The following is a 25,153-nucleotide window of genomic DNA, read 5'->3' as shown; positions in this document are numbered from 1 at the left end:
CCACAGCCTGCCTCTGCTGACCCACTCCAGGGAGCAGGCTGCCCCAAGCTCTGCAGGCACAACCTTCGTGCAGGGGGGACATAACAAACACAGGAAGGAAAATCAGGGTCTCCTTCAGACTGTAAGAAACTGAGCCCCCATTTCCCCTCCTTCACATCTGCTCTGTCCACTGGCAAGTAGGGAGAGACATGAAAACACTCTGACAGGGAACTTGTTCAGGTCAGAGGACGACAGAGAATCTGTAGAGGATCATTCCTACCTCAAAGAGCCTGGGCATTGAATAAGAAACATAGGACACAAAACTGATGTCCCATGTGGCCTTCACACAGCCCTGCTGGTAGGCCCCTCCAGGAGATACCACACACACAGTTCTGACCTGTTTGTTCCTGTACAGCTCATCCAAGAACATCCATTGGCGTTCTCAGACAAAACCCAGAACATCACTTGGTGTTCTCAACCAATGGCAATAGGAAGGCAGGTCACTCAAACCTCAGGCATCCTCTTTCATCCCACAAGGAGCAAAGAGAATCAGGATCCAGAAATAAGAAGGCTCAGAGGGCCTTCAGCTTCACAGACTTCTAAATCTTCACACCCCAGTGCTTCACCCTGGGGCAGAATTACTTTTAAAGGTTTGTCTTCTGAGAAAGAAACACAGGTGACTGTAGGAGGGAGCAGAGGAGTATTGGATTGCCTGCTCATCAACACGTATTGCAACTGCAGGTTGATGAAATCTGCAAATGGGGAAGGGATGAAAGAAGAGAGCAGGATGGTGTTCCTAAAACTTGGCAACACTGGGTCTGTTCAAAGTTCTCTACGTGTTGTAGTATTGCTGTGAAGCACTAGAACAATACAATTGTGCTATAAATCAAGTTCAGTTCAGACTAGAAAAGCTCTTCATCTATTTCACAGATGACCACAGTACAAGGACATGGAAAAATTAAAGGACTAAAGTCTCTGCATTTTGTTAATACTTGGTCCTGTAATCAAAGACAGGAAAGCTTTTACTACTTACTACTCTGCTGTTTCATGAAAAAGGAATTTCAGTGAAATACCCAAAGATATAATAAGAAATAAAACTAAATACAGAATAAATAAGTTGTTTTTCTCATAATTAAAGCACTATACAGAAAATATATCTAAGTGTTCCTACCAATATGCACAATTCAAAATCAACAGCATTCAAACATCTTCAGAAAGATTAACATAAATGAAATCGCACCAGCTTGGGGAAAAAAAAAAAAATACAACCCACAAAAATAAGTCTGTCTACTGAATGACTCTGGAAACTGAATGTAAAGCTCTCCCTGAGAGAAAGCCAGCTCCCAATCCTATGAAGCTGTTTTAGCTTAATTGTTTTGAGATGCAAATGTAAACAGTGCAGAGTGACATTCTTCAATTGGGAGAAAAACCAAAACCAAAGAATAAACACAGTTGCTGGATCTGAAGCAAGCTGTTCACTGTCCTGAAATGATATAACTTACTTAGACATGTTTTCATGCTGAGAAGCTGGAGAAGCCAAAGTGCTGCTTAAGGCCCATTTGAGACACTTCTGCACCTAATGAGGCCAGCATATTTTTTGCAAGATAGTGTTATTTTCCTTTTTTCCAAGCATCCCTACATGGAAACTGATACCAGTTTCTGAAATACCACAGCCTGTGTGTTATCACCCAAATAAATCACTGTACTTCTGGGGAAAAAAACAGCTCCTGGAATAGGAATAAAGGGAAAACTAATCCAAAAGCCAAAAGCATATAGTAACTAAGTGAAAAGTTGTTATTCCCATCAGTATCAGGCCTTGCTGCCAGAAAGCATTAATCCTGATACTAATTTGAAGATCTAATCCTGATACTAATTTGAAGACCTCTATGAACTGATACTAAACATACCTATTCTAATATATATTTTTAATTCATTTTTAATGAAACCTGACCACTAACTCCAGCAAGCTGCTCTCAGAAGTCAAGCTTACTATTTTTCACATCATCTGAAACATGGCTGCCTGTCCCTAACAGGCTCTTTCTGAAAAAGCAGTATGTTAACATACATTACTGTAACCCACTCATGTATAGTTTATATGTGGTTTTAAAGTTTTCAACCACTTTTCTTTGATGCAATGCATAATCAGTAGTAATTAAAAGACTACCTTAAAAAATTGAAGCCTCTGAACAAATTTTGTGATAAACCATCAAAGGACTGGAGTTTGAAGTAAAGGCCTGAAGGGCAAGAAACAAACTGAACCTGAAACAACTTAAGTCTCTAATAAACATGGCAGGAGTGGGGGAGATCTCTACCATTAACAGCCCTGGAAAGCTTAATGAAAAAAAAAAATTATCAGGCACAGCTTGTTTACCTGGATGTAGAATTAAATCAGTGGATATGGTCTTTATTGCACCAGAATAAATTGGAATTTTTATATTTCTATACTGAAAATGGTTCAACTGTAAAATCACACTTCACAGCTCAAGGCAAAATGATCCCACAGGATTCTTAAAGAAAAAGCAGTGTATTTTGGTTCACTACCACTGTCTTGTGGTCAGCTTAGAATCCTTCTCTGAATGAATCCTTGAAAAGTAACTAAGAGATGCTGGCAGCATTCTTGAACTGATGGTACATACAGGCCATACTTCTACAAAGAAATGTATACTTGTTCACAAGAGGTTGCAAAATGCTTCTGCAGATAATTTTCTTTCTTTAGTAATGGAAATGTTGCATGGGTATCTTATGCTTTAGAATAAACATGCATCAATAATTTATCTAATTTTTGTATTACACTTCATGCCAAATTTATCTAATAATAGATTACTGATTAATGACTAGAAGCTAGAAAATATAAGCTTTGCTTATTTTTACTTAGTAGATTAAAACAATTGCCAATCTGCAAGTGGAAACATTTACAGCATTTCCTGTTCACTTTATTTAAAAATTAACGTTATAATTTCAAAACCTTTTGAGAGTCAATTGTCTCTAAGCATACTTGTACATCATTTCAAAGCTCAGATCCTTGAGCTTTAAAAATAATACTTGAGTTTACTCTTGCAGGCAAAGAATTCTGCTGAAAACTCTTTCAAAATGTTTGAACAGGCATTAATAAAATGGTATCAAAAAGTTCACAGAGCCAGGCTGGCAGTCACAGGAGCAGTTTCACCAGTGCTCCATGAAATTCAGCCTCAGACAACAGACCCCTGCATAGTTCAGACTTTTTCAAACAGACAGGAGCAGATCTGCTGGGGAGTGTGGCAAGTCTGCCAATCTTCAAAAATCAACAGGATACCTGGGAAAGGGAGCCTGAACTATTGCAACACCTGAAACCAAAAATGTAGAGCTCATAAATGGCTCTGAACACATCTAAATTAAAAGTAATATAAGTGTTCAGAACTCATTAGTACTTCCTATGTATATCAATCAGAAATGCTACTACAACTCCTTGGAGCAATCAAATAGTGTAAGCACTTTTTTCACTGCAAACTGAAGATACAGAAAATAATTCTTGCATAGTACAAAGATAAAAGACTGCTTTCTGAATTCAGCTACTATTAACACTTGCACCTGGTGGTTACATAATTAAATACAGAAAACAACAATTGTACCCTAAGAGAAACTTAATTAGATTAGGCATGTAGTAACAAATGCAAAATTACCATCATTAGTATGTCAGTGTACTACAAATGGAAATGCTTAAATGCCAAGCCCACAGCTCCCATTTCTGATTTATTCCCACAGATGAGGAGGAGACAGCGATTTGTTCCATTTTGTAATTTCAGGACAACTGTATCTAGGTGAGATTTACCCAAACAGGAGCAGGCAGGAGTACTGCTGGCATCTCTCTCCCCAGAAATTCAGGTGCACTGCTGTTGACAGATGTTTTGTGCTACAAAAGCAAAACCAGATTGGGCAGTGTGGAACAAACTAATGAGTCTACAAAACTCCTGTGTGTCCTGATCCTTTCACAGGCACCTGCTTTGCTCACAGATCAGGCTCAGAACGATGCAACAGCTTCTTCCCCAGCTGAAAGCAACAGGAACCCTTTAATTTAAGGTTTAAAGCTGTACCAACAACCAAAAAATATAAATTAAGATTTCAGGAAAATGTTTCAATGGCATGACGGTGTAGATAGTGATGAACTTGAAAAGACTGCCTATGGAAGCTGCAAAGTAACAAGCAAGAAGACAAAGGAGGAGTTTGAGAATGCTCCACCAAGAGTGACCTAAGCAAAAGTGATACTGTCTGAACGAGTCTTGCTTTCCCTGATTATCTACAGCATTTTTTTAAATACCTGGAATACCCTTTTCCCAGCCTGCTAAAGATCAGCAGCTGTGACACCTGTGTGCAAAGTCACATGAGGGAAAGGAATGATCTCCACAGTTATTATCAAGTAAGTTTCCAATTGTTTTCTACCATCTTAGGGAGAACTGTACTCACAAACTTTCAGACCCACACCATGACAGATCAGACTGAGTATGACCAAAGACAACTGTGGATGTCACAAACTCGTAATCCCAAAGGTTCTATTCCGCAGCAAATGGACACACCACTGCAAGTCTGTAGTTCTCTAAATGCCGAGATACTCCAATTTGTCAGGAATTACTGTGAGCTTAAAATGGATATTTAAATGCTTTGTACATTTAATCAGCTTTCCTCAATTACTACACTACATGTTTTAGGGCATTAATTTGCCCAAAAAAGCTCTTAGGGACCACAGCAGCCTTCCTGGATAGTTCAGGGCTGTGAAATAATTTAAACATTACCACTGGAATTGTGAAGCCAAACAAGTCTTGCTCACAGTTGTCTCCCCTGGCAGGACAGATATTTAACTAAATCTAGCACCTAAAGCTACATATTATTTAAACAGCTTTTTGCTAAGAGTTCCAGAGGAGACCTGATCCAACTTGTTCAATAAGAACTATTAGGATTTAAATAACATAAATGAGAAAAACGCCTGACTAAGAGCTCAGGTTGTTTTTAGAAAAGTAAAGCCATATCCTCATCCTTGATGGCAAACCTGTCATTGGGTTAGTTTGAACTCTGCCATACTTGTGCTGCATTACTAAAATTTGCAATTTCTCCTGGTAAAAAACCTTCCCATTATTAAGAAAGCCCAGAGAAGCACTAGGCAACTAAGAATAGTACAAGCTTTAAAAATAAACTTAAGAAATAAAAACTTTAAAATAAAAGAAAGAAGCCTGGTTTACGATATTTTTAAGGAAAATCAATGTATTATGGGGTATAGAATACAAGATTGTTTCTGGAGAAATCTATGGATGCATAAGGTTACCCAGCTGTGCAGCCATGAAACATATTTTTCCTGAATAAATAAGGAACTATAGCAACCAAGGGTATCATGGCCTCACATATGCTGTAATAATAAGACATAATGAAGGGTCTTCTGGGAGCTTTTCCATTACTGCTAAAATTTTATAGCATGCAATTTGGGAAGTAATTTTGAAAAAGAGAGAATCCTATTTAATATTTGATGCCCACTGGTACTTCTTTCCTTTATAATCAAACAATTTCCTCTAAACATCCACATTCTTTATGTTGAAAAAAAAAAATCAACTGCTCCTGCCGAATCAAGCCTCAAAGGGAAAGATAATAATATCTCATATGAACTTCACAGTATTTGCTTGGTATATCTTATTTGCAGATACCATCTTATTTGAATAATCATATGTTTGCAATTTTCCAGCTCCTGATGAAAAACTGACCTGTCATCAGAGCAAATTTCCTTCAAAACTCACACACTACTGTTATCTGGACCTGGTGTTATAAAGAATATCCCTTTTTTTGAGACTCATTCCACCAGTTATCTATGTATAAACTTATAGTGTAAGAGCTCTTGTCTTACTTCATGGTGAGGACATGTGACTTTTCCTTGCTGTAAAAAGTGACTTGAAATATAATTTTCTCATTAATCTTTCAATTTGTTGTCCAGCTGCCATTTCAAGGGAAAAGTTTTCTGCTGCATCTGTTGTTCCCTGCAAGGGCAGGCAGTCCTGCCTGCAGTGCTAATTGCTCCTAAGCCCAGAGAAGGGGAGAAATTCCACAGCAGCTGGGTTGTATCTGCCTTGAACAGAGGCCCCACCCTTGGACAAATAATCCCCATGGAGAAATTACTGCCCAGTCATCAAGGGTGAAGAAATACAAAGAAGGTAGTAGCACCAGGGGTTTTATCCTTTTACAGCAACAATAGCACCTTCATTCCTAAAAAGCCATGGAACAGCACTGGGTTAAAAATTTTAAATCAAAATTGTGATGGGAAGATAAAGAAATAGGCCAGTGACAAGTGCAGGCTTTCATAAACTTTCATAAACTTTCATAAACTTTCCTTCACTTGCAGCAGCTCTGAAATTGACAGTTCTCTTTCATTTGTCTGAGTGATGAATTCATTTGGCTTAAGAAATTACTGCCTTCTCAGAACATTTTTCCCTTCATCCCAGCACAAACTGGTGAAAGGAAGAAGTGCCACTACCTGCATTTAGAGGCTGATGATATGACTGAAGATGAGAGGGACTGGTGACTAAAGCTGTGATTAGGGTATGGCATAAGAATACAGCTGGCTATGAAAGGGCACAGCCATGAAAATTCAAAGACAGAATCTGGGAAATTGACCTGGGACTAAAAGTAAACCATTTCCCAATAATGAAACTGGATGGTGAGCCAGGGGCAGAGAGGAACTGTGACTGGCTAGACATGGAGACTTGTTTTTAGAAGTGAACATTAAGGTAGAAAATTAGAAAGGGAACACTCACTCCCTGCATCCCAAATGCTTGAGAACACAGTCTCACATTACCACCTGCCCAGCAGTAGAGGAAGTTATCACTCATCTCTTCCTCTCTACACTTGTTTCCACACCCATCACTCCTCTCTCAATCAGATCTCTGCTCCTTAATCACATCAAAGCACCTTTTTAAAGCCAAAGTTTAGAAATTACTCTAGTAAAAATGCTCCCTAAACCAAATTCCTCTTTAAGATGTAGATTTAGGCCTGCAGTCTTCAGAATGGATGAGAATAAGGGAGTAGTAAACTGTAAAATGCAGGTAGTGATACTGGGAACAAGAAGTAGAGATGAAGGTGGGAATCTCAAGGTATATTTCAACTGGATGATTTATAATCCAGTGTTACATCTTAAACTGATATACAATTTGCAGCTTGAAGAATCACTTGGAATTTATCAGACCTACTTTTTGAAAAAAAAAAAAAAAAAAAAGGACTTCCATTCTCCAAATAAATGCTGCATATCCTAGGCCTTAAAATTAGAAATTCTGATGTTAATCTCTAGGTTTGATTTTTTTTTTTCTTCTTTTGATGAAGGCAACACCATTGTTTTGGGGAAGACAAATCAACTACCCACGAAATCTTTAATTTACTTATCAAATCATATACCAAACTGCTAAGTACCATAGAAATACTTGTGTGCAGACCAGACTTGAAATATTGGGTTTGCTTTGAGCGAGGAGGATGCCTGAGATGATGTTCCAGCTGGAAGAACAGTGAAGTTGTAGAGTTGGAGGCAGTATCATATACATACACACATGCATAGAGACTGTGAGCCTCCAGGCAACTTCAATTTTGGCACTTCCTAACTTTAGGTACTTGGATTTGCACCTTAATAACATTCTTTTAACGTTGTGTGTGTATAATACGCTCACAGATCACTCAGCCAAGACATAATTGATATAATCAACCACATTTGTGAATTATTTGGGAAGCTTACTCCAGTTTGCTAAGTTGCAGCCCTGCCCAATAAAAATTAAAGCAGATGCCTCTGTGAAGCCCAGAGAAACAAGCTGATAATGTAAAAGGAACAGACTGAACTGTAACAGAAGTGTGACAAAAAATATTTTGTTCTTTGCTACTGTATATGTAGCCAAAACTACAACACTACAGATCTGCCAGTCCAAATGGCAAAAATATTTTTAAAAGAAAATCAGCTTTTAAAGAAACTTGAATTATAAACCCTACACATTATGAGGCATTTTCATAAAGAACAAGGAAAAAATATGTCAATTAGGTGACTCGGTAAGGACAAAAAAACTCCAACTATTCTACATATAAAGTAGCATTTTTTGTAGGAGAATCACTGAAATTCTTCAGCTGTTGAAAGAGGCTACATTTGATTGATAATAAAATTCAATATTTTCTTAATCCAAAATACTTCTATCATCAAATATTTTAAAACATTTTTATTAATATTATACAAATTAAAATTAGAAATGAACAGTGTTTCTCTAACATAATGAAAAAAAGGCCCAATAAGAACACTGTATTTAAAATTATTAATTGTAGTAGCCTTAAATATATCACATTTGTTCTATATACAGATTTTCTCCCTTTAGTGTAGAACTGTTTATCTAGCAGTACTTATTTCCAGTTGGTAGTCCTGCCATTCCCTCAGAGAATTTGCTGTATCACCAATTAGGTCTAATTGTCAGAAAGTTGCTCTCAGCAGACTATGTTTTTCCTTCCTCCAAACACCATCCTGTTTTTACCAATAACATCCATACAAAAAATTAAAATTCCTCTTCCTTCCAAACAGGAATCAAAATTTCTACCTGCAAAACTGATCTAAGTTTTTACATTTTTGCTTTGCTTCAGGGAGCTGATTTTTGCTCTTTTCTACATGGACCTTTTGTAAAATGTACAGTTCCCTAGTCACATTTTCCAGCTGGAAGCTGGAGAAAACATTACTTCTCTGTTCACAAAGTAATTAGGTCTGTGGAGTATTTAGACTGTGTGATAATAATGCTCACAGAAACGAGGTTTACCACGTGTTTTCCTTCATGTCCACGCCATTTTCAGCAGTTACCAGCCCTGGCCACTTGACATCTCAGATTACTGTTTCCCCACTACTTTTGGTTTTAAAAACAAAGTTGTAATTGTTCCTACAAAGTCATTCAGGCTAAACTTGAAGCCCTAGAAAGGGCAGGGAGGTTTTTATTTGCTTCTTAAATAACAAGAGCTGCCTACTTCGTATGTCATTAGAATGAAAATTAGCAACTCTAAGCTGCATTTCCACCCAATATTATCAATTCAAAAAGATGAGCAACTGCAAAGATGGACTTGTACATGCCAGTCTTCCACTAAAGAGCTTCTCAAAAAGCAGTTCCACAGATGTAAGAGTCTTAATCCTTCATTACCAATCATGACATTTCATTTTCTGTATTATGCCACAAGTTCATTCCACTTCAGACTGTCTGATACAAGGTTCTTAATGCTGGAAGGAAGAAAAGCACACTGAAAACAAAGGACAGATTTTTCCCATACTCCACTATCTTGCCATCTACTCTGCTGGAGATTTTCTTGGCTTTTGAAAAGCTAAATGTTATAAAATCTGTAAGTACTTTGCTTAGAAGAAAGAACTTTGGAAAAAATGTGATCAGGAAAGAGCAATTCATAAATGAGTAGTGAAGCTCTGCAGAAAGAGCAGAAAATTTGAAATAGAAGGTGAGAGGTGAATTCAGACCTGATTTCATATTCCTTCATTCTATGCAGCAAGAGGAGAGCTCTAAACTCTTTCTGTAATATCTGTAATTTCAATACTTGGGTTTTCCTTGGCTCTGTAGTTTAATCCTGGGTTTTATTCAAAATTGTCTTTGAAAATATAGTGACTAAGAAGTAATTGCTTTCATTAGAAGAAAGAAGAAACTATTGTAAATTCTTTTCATTACAGGAGGTGGGGAATTAAGAGCGATAACAATCTCCAATCTCTGTACATCAGCAGACAGCAGTACAGAGATCTTCTCCTTCCTTCTGGGAGGTGTGAGAATTATGTAATGTCCATATTCTCCTTTTATTGGACAGGAGCATTTTAAAAGAATAACCAACAAGAATCAGCAAACATCTGGTGCCATTTTTCTATGCCTTCATGCTCACACCTGTATACACATTTGATGTAGAAATTAATGAGCTTGGGGCTTAGAGATACTTTTAAGAAACATTCTACTGATTAAGGACTTTGTTTTGTATTTAGGTACACCAGCATGAAAGCTTCAGTAAATGGGTTGATATTCAAAAGTGCCTCTATATCTACAAGTCAAGTACCTCCATCACTCCTTTATGTCACTTCTATTTCTTTTACTACCCCCCTGTAAAACCAATTAAAATAATTTTAAATGCTTTAAATTGCATTTTGCATTTTTCCTCCTATTGTAGCCTGGTCGTCCTACAGGACCTCCTTTCCTGGTTCTCCTCAGGACCAGGAAAATAGCTGTAGATCTTACCTCTGAATAATAGATTTAAAAACATCACCACCCACTGTTTGAGCCTAACAAAACACCTCTTTCCTGCCGTGTCTGCTTCATTCTTACCTCAGCAAAAGGGACACTGTTGAGATTGTTCAGCAAGAAACAGAACACCTTTGACAGATGTCCCAATTTACTGATTTTTCTTTGAGGAAAGCGACCAAGTGCCTAATTTTAAAAACCACCTTCTGTAGACTGGTGCATACATACATTCAATGCTCAGCTTGGTTCTCACTGCAGCACACAGAGATGTGCATCACTTCTGGCACTCCCACCTTGGTTCCCCTTGGCACCTGTGCCCCCCATCTTCAGCCACGGGAACAGAGCCTCAACAAAAGGCTCCAAGATGACTGATCAGCACCTTATGAAATGAAAAAATTATTTTTTCTGCATGCAAGACATGTGAGACATACATGTATCTGTCTGAACAGGGAAAATGTGTTTACATTTTAGACCATGCTGCACTGACATAACAAACAGGCTCTGGTTTGCCTCATACATCAGGTGGTATCTGTCACTTAGGAACGATCACTTGTCGTTTGTGATCTCTCTCCCAGATTTGCAGCTCTGTCCCCCAAGATGAAACAAAAAGAAAAAAGGAAAGAAATGCATTCCTTACATAACCACCTGCCTTTTCACCTTTGATTTGTATCAAGAGTGCCTCAGATTTTCAATGACCATGAACCAAAGGTCCCAGTCTAAGAAAATTAATGTCCTGTTTTTATGCATTTATTTATGTACACACATGCTAAATCTGACTTTATGAAGCAATTGCAAGATCAAGTCAAAAACATATATAGTGACATCCATATACATATATGAAAGTCATGTATAGAGAGCAGAAAGTGTGTATGTTTATGCTTTACTTGTGAGTACATAACACTGTAATCACCTCACAATGAAATTAAACAAAATGAGGAGAGCTAGTGCAATGATCTGAGAAAGAAACCTCACAATTAAGTGCTAGTTTAGAGCGCTGTGGACTGAGCACTCAACAAGTGATGAGTGAAAAGTAAAACACCACTTCCTAATGCCCAATTTAGGCAACAGCAATATTATAAAATTTATTATTAATATTGCAGCAGCAATATTAAAAGCCTGAGGACAGCAGTGAGTATGACTGGATGGACTACATCTTAGATTATTAACATGAATAAAACAGACAATCATGTTTCTGTATCACCAGCTGGAACAGGAGCACGCCTTTAAAGAATCACAGGCTGAACATTTAAAAAAAACAAAACCAGAAAACCTCAAACTGATCACATAGATGTATCAATTCCTGTAAACAGCAAAACATAATTTATTTATTTTTAACTAACTGCTCGGAAAGAGTAATTAGCAGGATACAATTAGGCAACAACTGAGAAATACTTAAAATCAATCCAGAGACTTCCTGTTTATGGTTATTATCCATAAGATTGTATAAAAAGACTGGAGAAAGGAAGCTGCCACCCTATTTAGCCAAAGAGCAAAATATATATCATATTTTAACAAAAACAAAAAAGAAACTAGAGTAGAGCACACATTTTAAATACAACCACAGCAGTTTATGTTAAGGGCCCATTGAAATAAACTGTGTTTATTTATTTATAGAGCTTTCATCATTGTATCTCTAGATGCACTACGAAACAAGAAAATCCACTAATTTTTATTTAAAGCTGAATTAAAACTCTGCTGCAATGACAGAAGGCAAAACCAAACAAATACAGAAAGAGAGAGGGGGAGAGGGAGAGAGAGAGAGAGGAAGCTTTTAAGAATAACTGACCTGTAGAGAAAGAGTTTGCTTGCATAGGAAGTTTGAATAAATTCTATAAAATATGTTAAATTACAGAGAAATCTATCTGCTTTGATTTGATACAACAAAAAGCTCATGAATAACAAGATTTTGGGCTGAACCAAACACCTTGAAAGGGTTACAGTCTACCCTGAGCTGCTGGCCTACCAATGGAACTATTACAGCTGAGCAGAAAAAAAAGACATAAATATTAACATTTTAATTGGCTGATGCACTGTCGCAGTGGGGGAACTCGTGGATACAGCCCTCTCAAACCCACTCTATTTACAGAGATGAAAAAGAACAGCATGCAAATAGTAAAAGGAGATAAAACATTTTAACAACCCTACAGAACTGCAGCAGCAATCTTCTAGCAAAAAGGGATTAATTAGCAACAAAGGCAAATGGCCATTTGCCTTAAATTATCAGTTCTTCCCATGGTCATTATTCACCAGGAAAATCTTTGTACCTTCATAGCCATTATCTACATACCTAGGCTATGACGATGCAGTGTACAAAGCAACTGAAAGCTTTTGAAGATAGCTGAAATCCCAGATGAAGCACATTTGTTCCATGGAGCCATTTGTTGTGAGAGCACACCCCAATCTGACAAATGCATTTGACATGATACAAGAGCATGCCAGCAGACTGACATAAAAAAATACAAAATAATAACGCTTATTTTCTTGATGAAAGAATCCTGTCAGTGCTCCTTTCCCAGACTCTTTCTGCTCCCTCTCATGGGATGCATTTCATGTTATGCACATGTCATGCACAAATTTGAACTTTGGATTTAAACCCCTGCTTCACTTGCCTTTAAATTATGTAAATATCAAATCCAAGCCCTGTGAAATCCAAAACAGAGAGCATCTAGTCCTGGTTTAGGACAAAACAGGCTTGTCTTCTTCCTGTTACACATTCTGAATGGGCAAGTGCAGGGCAAGTCTGGTATTTAAAGTCCTCTCTGTTATATGTATTGCTACAGGGTGCTCTGCAACTTGTCTCATTCCTGCCTCCAATTTTCTCTTGTACAACTTTCACTTCTCAGTGTCATTAATATTTATTTGGTAAACTGATGTCAAGTTACTATTAAGAAAGTGCAAAACCTCCTTTCTTGTTTTTTTTTTGCTAGGGATTTAACTATCAGAAGATAGCTGGACATGGCAAGTGATGTACCTAAGACACAGCTATGAGAATAAAAATTTATCCCTGGCTAAGAGGAGGGATGTCAAGATATTTGTGTCAGCTGCTCCTTCCTGACGCTACTCACTGGATAATCACTGGATTTTTTAGCTAATTAGCTGACAATTAATTGACAAATAGACAGGGTGGCTGGCAAACAGCAGTTGACACATTTGAAAGGACACAACTCCAGGATATAAGTCAGTCTGTGGTAATTTCTTTTGGGAAAAAACACTTTTCTTGGTCACTATTATAACATAGCATAGATATAAAAGAAGCAAATCCCAAGTTCAAAATGGAGTCTATGCAACAAAGTACAGAGAAACCCAGCTCCCTGCTGTGACCATGAACACAAGTTCCCCATGCCATAAGACTTGCTTAAAACTCTAACTACAAAATACATCTTGGCAGAGCACACAGGTAGGTCTGGTCCTCATTTAAGATATGCTAAAATACTTGTGGCCATACAGGAATTAATTTTGTTCTGTGCTTGCAAAAGCCTTAGAAAAAAAATAGTCACACTGGCAAAAAAAAAAAAAAAAAGAGAGAGAGAGATGGAGAGAAACAGAAAAGCAGACAGATCTGCAGCAACCAACTTAAACTGGATCTAAATGATGCTTCCAAGAGACTGCAAATATAACCTGTCCTCTCTTTGAGTTTGTAATGACAAAATTACCAGTTTTAAGTACAGAGCTGAAAGAAACTATGCTCGTAATAGGACATGCTAAAAGGATCTCTCCTTCCCAAATACTAGCCTAGGAAATAAAATCTTATGGGAGTAAAAAATATCCAAAATTAAATATAACCTCACTTTAAGGTCAAAGAAATCAAGCCAATGCAGAAATCAGCATGAAACAAGAACATGATTACAGTCAGCAAATCAAGTACAGGAAAAATGATCCATGAGGAAAATAACTGAATACTAGGTGGGAACAGCAGCACACAATACCCAAAAATATCCCCACAGATTACCCAAAGCCATAAGGGAGGACAAACCTCAGCTCTTGCTCACTTTGCTTGAATAAAGTACATAAAATCATATGCTTTAATTCCTTGACACAAATGTGAAAGAATGTAAAGAAAAAAGATTGCCAAGCAAAATAGGGCACTTCGATTTCAAGTCAAAATTCATGTCACATTTTTAAAAGAGCTTACTTTCTCTCAAAATACCAAGTGCTTTTCTTCACTCCCTCCAAATGCTGGTAATTTTCTTTATAATTTTCATCTTTGCAGTGTTGAACATAATGGGACGAATAATACATGATGCACAAATAAGTTATAATGCTCCATGTAAGTTATTAGCAGTGAGATGCTGAATGTGTGATAAACCTAGATGTGAAAGTGAAATATGCCTCCTAATTAAAAATCAATTATTAAAAACAGTAAAGAATGGAAAAGAAAAAAGGCTCACTCACCAAACTCATAATGAAATCCTAGAAACTTCTGAGATATTTGAAAAGCAGAAAGAAACTTTCAACATCTATATTTAACTAAAGACTCCATTGTGGGTTTCTTGATTTTATGATTAAACAGTTCTATGAAAAATTGTTTCTGGTATCTTTTGTGCTTTTATCTCTTCATTCCAAATAGTCATGAAAATGAACTGATGGCATGTAAATGAGGAATGCAAGAACAAACCATTGCTCTGGCTCTGGGAAATCAAAGTACAGGAAGGGATGCCCTGATGTGGCTCCGAGGTGATGCAGGGGTGATAAGCATCCACCCAAAACCACCAGCCCCTGAACCTGCAAGCAAGTGCATGATGTTCACCCACAACACTGCCCATTGGGTTTCTTAGCAGGTCTCTCCCAGAAAATAGCTTTAACACTCAGAGAAAGTAATCTGCAAACATTAGATCAGGATGTGCAAATAACTATTCCAAATTAATTTGTGTTTAGTTCTGAACAGATTTCAAACACAGAACAGCTCAAAAGCAGCTCAAAATCACACCTGTTGCATAAGGTTGGACAAGCAGAAATTTCCAGTTTTCATTCTCTGTAAAACTAACACATGTATTCATACCTCCAGCAGTGACAGAGAGATTAAATTAATGAGCACTACTGAGGAGATCTGAATCCTATTATTGGAAAAACTACGCTGGTATTATGCATTATCATAAATATTCAGCATCTGCAATCAAAAGAAGGCTTTGGTGTTTACGTATATAATAAAGTTTTAATAATTCACTATCAATATTTCACACAGAGTGCTATCACTTTCACACCATCACTTTCTTCTGGATAAAAGAAAAAAACACACCCAGAATGCAAAATCCACGACCATTCCTCTGGGACTGCAAACATTTTTTCTACAGAGAAATACCTGTGGAGAGTACCAAGGTATTTTTCCAAAAGCCAGGGGCTCCAGGCTCCATCTGCCCATGGCAGGTGGGTGGCTGGCCAAGGCTGCTCTATCTTGTGCATCTCTGAGCAGGATCCAGCCTACAGACCCCACACACTTTCCGCTTCTCCAAAACATGCACCCCATGGTGCCTGTCCAAAATCTAGAGTGCTTCAGCAATGAAATTCTCAGGGTTTTTATTCAGAAAACGTGGAAACCCCAAGTGAGTGTGCTCTGAAGACATCACTGCCCTACCCCTGGGCACAAACACAGCCTCTCAGCCACGAGCAGTCACCCCTAAGCCATTAAACTGCCTATTTGGTATTTTACCTGCACCACAAGCAAGAGGGCACATTGGCATCCTTCCACCAGAGATCAAAGGATTGGGGTTCTGGCCATGGTGGCTGCAGCACTCCCTGCCTGGAGGAACCCACTGTGTGCCCAAACCCAAACTCCCACAGTAGCTTCTTCCTCACAGCCCTGAAGACACTGTTTTTTAAAATGGCAGTAAAAGCCCCAAAAGATGTCAGGGCAGGAAGAGGGAGGGAGGAGAAAAAGAGGAGAAGGGGCAGCCATCACCTCAGCCTGCTATGAGGGGAGAGAACATATTTTTAATTGCCACTTTTAACACATAAAATACTGAGAAAATCCCAACTTGACCCACAGCATAGGCTCATCCCATCTGCTGCAAAGGGAGAGCCACATTATCAAGGGCCACGCTGAACAGACATCAACTTCTGAAGCACAGTCCAGCTGAATAAATAACATGGAAAGTTAATAGCCAAATCCTTTCAGCAGCAGCAGTGCTCTGGGAACCTGATTGGAATTTGAACATTTGCATTGATTTATATTTTTTTCTCGATGTTACCAGCTGGGAGCAAGTGCTGGAGAGGAGGTACAAGAACAGCTCTGCAGAAACAGGAACAGCTAGCAAAGGATTACCTCCTAAAGGATTATCTTTTAAACAAAGAAAAATTTGGTATACTGCAAACAACTAACTCAAATCAAAAGAAAGAGATTAATCCAACAGGATTAACAGGTAAGGCTGCCCTGTACTTTAATGTCCAGACATACAGCTAAGAAACGTGAATGGTTTTATTTAGATGATTTTATTTAGTTGTCAAGCACCTTTTCATAGTCCAAAATAAGAGCTGCCTGTTAAGTTAAAACAAAAGTCTTGACTACTTATCCTGCAGCCTCACAAGCAACAGAGATCTCCTGTCTTTTCACAGAGCCCTTTCCTTTACCCTTGCATATGTAAGCTCTGATCACAGAGTTCTTTTAACTCCCGCCAGGAAGGAAGATTAGCTGCTGCCTGCACCGCTCCTGCGCTGTGAAATTTCCAGAACTGAGCTCCCTTACTTCCCTCTGGGTGGCAGGGGAAGTCACTGGAAACTGTGATCAAACTCTTCATGGGTTCATCTTTCCTGAATTGTTACCACTCATGTAGATTTTATGGCCACGGTAACACCAAAAGTAGCAACAATCTACTAAAATAAAACAGCATCCATGTATTTGGAAGCAATACAGTGATATGTACTTGAGTATCCCTGCCTTACTAGTAGACATGTTAGTAGCATCTCTGATGTGCACCAAAGATTTGTATTGAAATCTATTCTACTATTTTGGCAAACAGAGTGAAGTAAGCAACCATGTTTGAACCATACAAATATTAAAAAGTACAAAGACAAAGCCCCACTCATTTACAAAAATGACATTTTACTGTATTTTAATATTTCAGCATTTCTGTTAAAATTGTTTAATAATCATACATTTGAGATTCCCCTGGGGTAAATTCAAAAGCCTAAATACTCAAAAACACAACACAGCATAAGCCTGTCCAGCAGTTCCTTTATGTATTAGTCAGCCTCATACACGTGTCAGCCCCTACTCTGTCCTAGAGGTGAAAACAAATTCAGCAGTAGTTGCATACCTTACCTCTTGATGATAGGAAAGATTATTGACTTTGGTAAATTCTTCCATCTAATAAATTTATATTTCCAACTTCTGAACTTATATTCTCTTATAACCAACTAGCCTCTGCATTGGTCCAGCATATATTTCATGTTTGTTTAAGAATGAATTAAGCATTAAACAAAGACTCACCTCCTCCACCTCCAAGAAGGCTGGAATTAGCTGTAAGAAAAACAAAAAGGGAATTGTTAGTATTGAGCTTTGTAAATATACAAGAAACCAAAACAGATGTTTCACAAGAGGTTTTCCATTGTTTCAGTAACTTTGCTCCTCTTCCCTTAATACACTTAATACAAAAATAATCACTTATTGTAAATTGCAATCACAATCTTTACCTTTGCAATATCTTTGAAAATGCGAGCTAATAAACAAAACAATAATACAATTACTAAAGCTAAAGCATTGAATAGGTTATGAAATTACAATCCTGCATTTATAATTCTATAAGCCTTATTCCTTTGTGATTACCAAATTAATTTAAAATTTTCATTGTAGAGAAACTTAAATAGACTTTGATGCAACTTCTGATTATCTCTCCTTGTTTTCTATGCCATGGGACCTTTGGGGATGACAATGAGAAATCCTGGCTCCATTGATGTAAAAGGTTTTGTGCAATTGAGCTGGGATTTCCCTCAGCAGGCTTAATTGACTCAGCACTGTAACCATCCAGCTACCCAGGCCAGAACTTGATAAATCACTTATGGAAAGCAATTTTCAGACCATGGTGATACAAGATGGTCCTTCAAATTAAGCTAGCACAATTGGAGTCATGCCAAATATTTTCCTTTCACTGCCCAGGCAGAAACAGAAGGAATGTCTAAGCTTCTAAACCTGCCCTTTAAATGTGAGGGAAACAAATCCTTGTTGTATCAGAATATATTTAAAATAAAGTAAGAGTATAAAGGAGAGACAGGAGTATTTCTTACTGTTTCCTGATGAGTAAAGAATAGATACCTCAAACCATGCCCTGCCTCCAGACAAGAGTACACAGCAAGACACACAGAATAAATTAGGTATTCTCTACATGTTATTGTTTATATCATTTCCCTCTGCTTCTTCAATAGAAGTCTGTAAACAGCAAATCCCCTCCCATTGGTTTTTTTTCTTTTCTTGAGACTTTTAAATAAAATTGACATTTATCTTTGTTTTCTTCTTTATCAGATATTCTACAAACACCTTTGACTTAATATGCATTTTCAGCTCGAGTATTTGCAGCCAACTTTCCCTGACATTGCCTTCATCAGAAGGCCAGATTTTCCATCACAGCCAAGATCCACGTTCAAAAGTAACTCCTCAAGAAGTATTTCTACATTAGTCAAAATGCAGTGTTCTTTAAAAAAAAAAAAAAAAATGCAGCTTTACATCCAGCATATGGAAACATACCAAATCAAAGCAAACTAATTAACTAAGTTAGTTACTCATCCTAGGATTAGTTGTCCCACAGTCATTGAGGAAGCCTCAAAACTAAGACTTAGAGAGATGTTCTCATGCATTTTTCTCATCCAAGTCTGGTTCCAGTACTCTGGAACATTAGATGAAGGAAAATGGGACCAAAAAAAGCCTTTTTTCTGAAACAAAGTAATGTGGAGCCATTTAAAAAGAAGTGCTTGTTTGGAGACACAGAAAGGTTGGAGCAACACGCACAAAATGGAAAACTTTAAAAAACAACATAATTATCTTTAAGTGATGACCATCTCTTGGCTATCCTCTGTAAAGTGCTAGCAGGAAACAAATACTGCCATGTATATATTGCCTTTGACAAAGATATAATGAGGGTAATATTAAATGTCTGCAGACATGTTACAAATAACATCAATCTTGCTATATTTACCTGACTGAAATTCACTATTAAACAAAGAAACAAATAAAACCAGCATCATGTATTTTTACAGCTGCTTCCGAAGACCTCCTGTAACAGGTAAAATCACTTTCCCTGCAGTAAAAAGTCTATCAGTAAAGTTTCTACCTTCAACAGAAATCAGCAGAGCTCTTATCAGAAGAAACTTAAAGGAACAAAGTGTCATCTACTGCCTGCTATTCCAGCTTATTTTTTTAGCACTACAGAATACACCTACAATTAAACTATTCTAATCCTTACATGAGTCACGTTCTAGGATTTCAGTTATTATGTTTGAGAGACTTGAGACACACAGTTAAAACCTGTTACCAAAGTTTCCACTGCTAAAAAAGTTTCTTCGGATATCCAGCCAACATCCCCATTGCAAACTTTCATTCAATGGCTTCTCAGAGAATTATGTTTCTCTCATTAAGCTTTCCTGACAATGTTCATCTTTCCAAGACTTTCCAAAAACTTCTTAATAACATATAAGTCAGCACCACACACTTCTCTATAGAAACAGTAAAAACAGTTCAAATGGATTTTTGGCTGCAATGCATCTACTACAGCTATTGAACATACAATAATAATTCACAGACATTCTTTTTTTTTCATTTTGCTTGCATAATAGAAGGAAAATCAAACCATTTTCCTATGCTTCCAGGAAAGAACAAGACTGATTTATATTTACAGTTTCTTTTCTAGAAAGATAATGTGTCAAAAAGCAAGAATTTTTATTTTCAGATTTTTCAGACTCTCCCTGAATAGTTCAATGAAACACACATCTTTTTCTGTATTTGGGAAAGTCTTACCACTACAGAAGTAACTTGTCACTTAGCACCTAATGAATCTTCTCCCACCCAGAGGTCAGCACAGCCCCATGGCTGCAATCACATCATGTTGAGGCCAGGCAAGCACAGCCTCTCCTCTCTGTCCCTCTGTGTTTACCTGCAGCTGCATTTTGTACATCAGTGCTCCCAAACAATCAAGGGCTGGAAAACACTTTGGAACCTGCTCCTGCTGCAGAGGTTCAACCATGGGAAGCTGTATGAGCAACCAGCAGAAGGTCCCAGGAAGTTTTCAACCTCCAAACTTGGGAGGGTCTGAACTGCCCCACAGGTTACACTGCTGCTCCTCCTCTCTCTCTAAGGGCATGTCCAGCCTTAGGTATGTCCTGAGTTTAGTGCTGGCTGAATCACCAGTGCACCCACTAGAATTATCTACTCATTTCCTGCTGTGAGACAGGATTAGGAGGAATGCATAACAGGCTCAAACTTTAGAGGGTACAAATAAACCTTTATTACTAGAAACTATATGGAAAAGTCATAAGAATCAGAACCAAACTTTCAGAAGACTTTTCCTCCCCACACAACTTCTTTTCTTTCATACTGACAATGTACAGAAACAAATCAGTCGGTTTATCATGTATTAAAAAAACAGTCTTTCACCAATTTACACAGGGAGAGGAAACTTGTCTCTTCAGTCTATGGAGATTCCTCAACAAGAAACAGTTTACTCATGGCCTTGATGTCACAGTGATCAGCCACCCAGGAGAATGGAAATCTGATCACTGTGTAAAAATCCCCTCCTCGACTGACAGTCTGCCCACAACTAGCTACTCCTCTCAGAAAAACATCACTTCCATGGGTTGTCTTTAGTGCCAAACCTGCACAGGTAGAACACTTGCCACCATGTGCCCCAAGAAGCTGTGGATGCCCCATCCCTGGCAGTGATCCCAGCTGGACTGGATGGGGCTCTGAGCAGCCTGATCTGGTGGAGAGTGTCCCTGCCCATGGCAGGACAGCTGGAATGGGATGATCTTTAAGGGCCCTTCCAAGCCAAACCACTCTATGATTCTATGATTTTATGACTGCACATTGTAAATCCATCTTGACTAACCCCTTGTCCTTATTTCTCTTTTCCAGAGCTGCACAAGATTCTCAGGTCACAGGAGACCTGGGGTGGGAGGAAACAGGAAGACTGGATTACTACCAAGTTACCAAGGCAAAGAACAATAAAAGAAAGCAAACAAGAGTAAGAAGAGCTCCAAAGAAATGTGAGTCAGGGCTCCTTGCACCTCATTTCATTCCCCATATCACCCTTTCAAAGTCACCTGCCCAACCTCTCTGAAACTGCCTCCTTAAGAACTACAGTCCACAATAGATTCCTGAGCATTAACTCTGAGAATCTACTCACAATACAAAGTTGAAATATTGTTTTAATATATACAGTGATCAGGCAGCCAGCAGACTACTGTGCCAGACTAAAACACAACACACATTGATAGAGCCCCATCCAAAAGATCAGGGGCGATGGACCTTAAAAGGCAGCAGAGGTGAGAGTTCATCTTATTTTAAATATTTTTGCCTACACCAGTAACAAACTTAAATAAAAAAAAAAAAAGTTTAAAAAAGAGCACCATATCTGGGGACCAGTTTCTGCAGTGTCCCTCAAATAGTGGCTTCATGATGACACAAATTACAGCTCTAGAGATGCTGTGCATGACCACTGCTTTAAAAGGAGACTTGAATGCTGCATTCTGAGAGACATCTCATCTTCACAGTCTGTCTCAGGACACTGAACAGAAATACATCTGCAAATGTTAAGAGTGCTTTCAGCCCTTCAGCTCTGGGTTTCTTTTTAATAGGGACATTAGAAGCATTAGCAGAAAAAGTGTTTCTACGAAGCTCAGCCTCATCTCTAAGAAAAAACTTGCTCAAAAAAAAAAAAAAATCACTTCAATGAAAAAACAGTATCTAATCACGAAGGATTATGATTTAGCCCTTAATGAGATGTTTATAGCCCAGATTCAACCAGTATTTCAAATTACTTAAAACCTCAATGGACTAGATATATTTGCTTTTTAACAGCACCAGGACAGCCCTGCTAAAGAAACCTAGTGAACATTAGTATGCAGTTCCCTGAGAAATCAACTCTTGCTTTAAGAAACTAAATTCTTTCCACAAAAACCAATGTGGGGAGAGAAGGGGAAAAAGTAAAGAAAATAAAATACCTGGAAGGAAAGAATTTAAAATAAGCTTAGTTCCTTATTATGGAATACCCACAATGGAAGCTCAGGTTACTAAAATGTACAAATTTTAATGAATATACCAGCACATTTGAAAAATAAGAACTGGACATCAATGTTTTAAATCTCAGCCTTCTTAATGAGTTACACTGTATCACTTTCCAACACTTTTTTGACTGAATAGGCAGACAAGAAACTCTGGTGTGGTAGTAATATTTTCCTCACCATTCTCTTTACAACAATATTCTTGCCAAACAGTAAGGTTATTTGAAATTTAGAGGAAAGCAACTGAATGCTGAAGAAGCTCACCTCAAACGAAACTGAAAATCCTCCTGCCAGGATATACAGAAAGTGAAGGATGTGTGTACGGGTTGGTAAAACAGGCATTTGCAGGCACAGAATTATTTTTCTGCTGTCACTTCTGACGAATTTAGAGAATAGGAAAGATGTGAATAGCAATTTTTGTGATGTCTCTGGAGATAACACACTTTTAGTTTTGTTAACAACATAGCTGAATAACTGATTACTTTTCCTTGGCATATACTCATCTGACAACAGTTTAAGAACATAAATTCTTCTGGGAGCATGTCTTTGTCAAGTATTAATGTCACTAGTAACTTAAATTGACATCTATGTCATGCAGCCATGCATCTGTCAGTATAATAAAAATATACTTTTAAAAGATTAGTTGATATTGTCTGACTTTGGCAGCAGATGTTTGAGCTTATTTTGATGTAAAAAAGATTGAATATTTTTGTCAATACTTTCTAATTGTGAAATTTATTCAAGGAGACATCTTTATAACTGGCAGTATTGTAAGATGTAAGACATTCTATTGCCTCAGACACCATTTTTATTCATCAATAAAACATCATAAGAGGCAGCTGGTGAGCAGAGTAACAGTCATTTATGGAATGGGAAGCTACATTTCTTCTACGTGTTTTGTGAGACACCCTTACCTGTCACTGCATTTCGTTTCATCTTCTCTCAAAAAAACAGAGACAACAAAGAGGAGTGAGATAACAGCTGCACTTTGTACATCCACACATTTTTAGCCAGAGATATGTTTGGGGGCCTTAAAGTAAAAAGCTTGAGGCTAAAAGACCACGAAGTCATTTTGCAGCAGGTATAGTAAATAAAACACAGTCACCACTCTATTTTAAATGCTCTCCTGCATATGAAGCCACAGCAATCAGGAGAGGTAAAATAACATTATAACAACAGACTGGGCCAGATTGGTAAAGTTATGTCAGTGGCTAATGATGCAGAGCAGAGACTACTGGAAATTAGAAAACCACTAGGCCTACAAAATAAGATTGATTTAAAACATTTACATAACCATACCCCTGAAACAGCTCCAGAATACGGGTGGAACAATTTACAGAAGATTCCTACAAACAAGTGGCTCTTCTCCAGGTTTGCTTACTTTCATCATAACCTGTGACATTCTCTTCCCCACTCAAATTCTATACAGAGAACAGATTTTTTTTAAAAAAAAACACCTAAGGTTTGCTATCTTTGCAAATAAAGTAGTCATTGTCTCTAATTTCAAGCTTGTAAAGTGTATGCCAGAGGTAGATTAAGGGGAAAAAAAAAATATAATCAGCATACTAGTAAGTGCTCTGGAGTTGATCCTGTCAAGGAAATTGCCTTCACAGCATTCTGAATTCAATAAGGAAACAATAACTGTCATAAGGTCTCAGTTATTTTTCTTCTTCTAATACATTATCAACTCAATACACAATGTGCATTTTTGCAAGAAGGTTATTTTTAAAAGTTATATATTACATCCATTAAGCTTAATCAGTCATATGCAAAGCATCTCTGAAATCTGATATGAAGAGTAAAAAAAACCCACCAAATGCACCAAAAACCCAACACAGGCAAGGCAGCAGTCAGCAGCATGGGACAGAAATGAGCACACAGCTATCAGGATAACATTTTCAACTTGGCCTAATCAGAGGCATAACTTCAAAACAGAGGGAGCAGAATGACAGAGGTTTTACTCCACAGTGAAATACAGTAATTGCTTTCATGCAGGCTGAAAGAAAATTAAAAGAAATTGAGGTTGACTAACACATCCTGAGAAAAATCCATGAGAGAAGGTGTTTGGCACAGAGTACTTCCTAAATACTGCAGTATAAACTTCCATATGGGCTGAAGTTTAGGCTGCAGCTTTAAAAGAAGTCTAAACTTTACAGTAGCCTGAGGACTGCAACAAAATTGCTTCTTGGTGGGGAAGTCAGACAACCACAACAAAAAAAATGTAACTTAAAAGAATATCCCAAAAACCAAATGAACTTATTTTTTAAGAATGGTCCCAAACACAACTACACAAAACATTTCCAGGTGAAATTTTTGCAAAAACAGCAGTTCAGGCTTTCCTGGTTACCAATGAAATTCACACTTTTCATACCCACTTAGTGGTATTAATTTCAGCTAGACAGGACCATCTATTCCAAATTAAAACAAATAAAGTGATGCAAAAGGAGAAGGTTTCCTGCCAGTGCCCCAAGAAGGACAGTTAGAAGAACCTGTTGGATGAGGCTGATGTCATCCTCAGGAGGGAGAAGACAACAGACTTGTTGAATCAAAACCTGCAGTTTGAAGAGGAGTCAGAGAAGGCTCAGTGTGGCTGGCCAGCACAGAAAGATCCTTGGCCATGTTTTGTGTGTGCCCCTTTGCAGAAGCCATGCTCATTTCCTCTCATTTCAGGGAACATCAGAAAAGCACAAATCAGGAATAATTTCATTCTAAAATACAGGGTTATAAGTTGT

At 37.8% G+C, this 25,153-nt stretch overlaps 1 protein-coding gene across 9 annotated transcripts in view; it reads right to left on the bottom strand.

Moving 5' to 3' along the window:
- The window catches only part of MACROD2 (mono-ADP ribosylhydrolase 2), an 841,709-nt gene that overhangs the window by 641,637 nt on the left and 174,919 nt on the right, over positions 1–25,153 (bottom strand). For all 9 annotated transcript variants that reach the window (XM_056486344.1, XM_056486346.1, XM_056486345.1 and 6 more), the window contains exon 4: positions 17,644–17,673. In XM_056486344.1, coding sequence (XP_056342319.1) covers positions 17,644–17,673 — 30 coding nt within the window. The remainder of the gene's footprint in view (positions 1–17,643; positions 17,674–25,153) is intronic.

Source organism: Oenanthe melanoleuca, chromosome 3 (genome assembly GCF_029582105.1).
Source record: "Oenanthe melanoleuca isolate GR-GAL-2019-014 chromosome 3, OMel1.0, whole genome shotgun sequence".
NCBI classification, from domain to species: Eukaryota; Metazoa; Chordata; class Aves; order Passeriformes; family Muscicapidae; genus Oenanthe; species Oenanthe melanoleuca.
The sequence above is the reverse complement of the archived record's forward strand: the minus strand, read 5'-3'. Positions and strand labels throughout refer to the sequence as shown.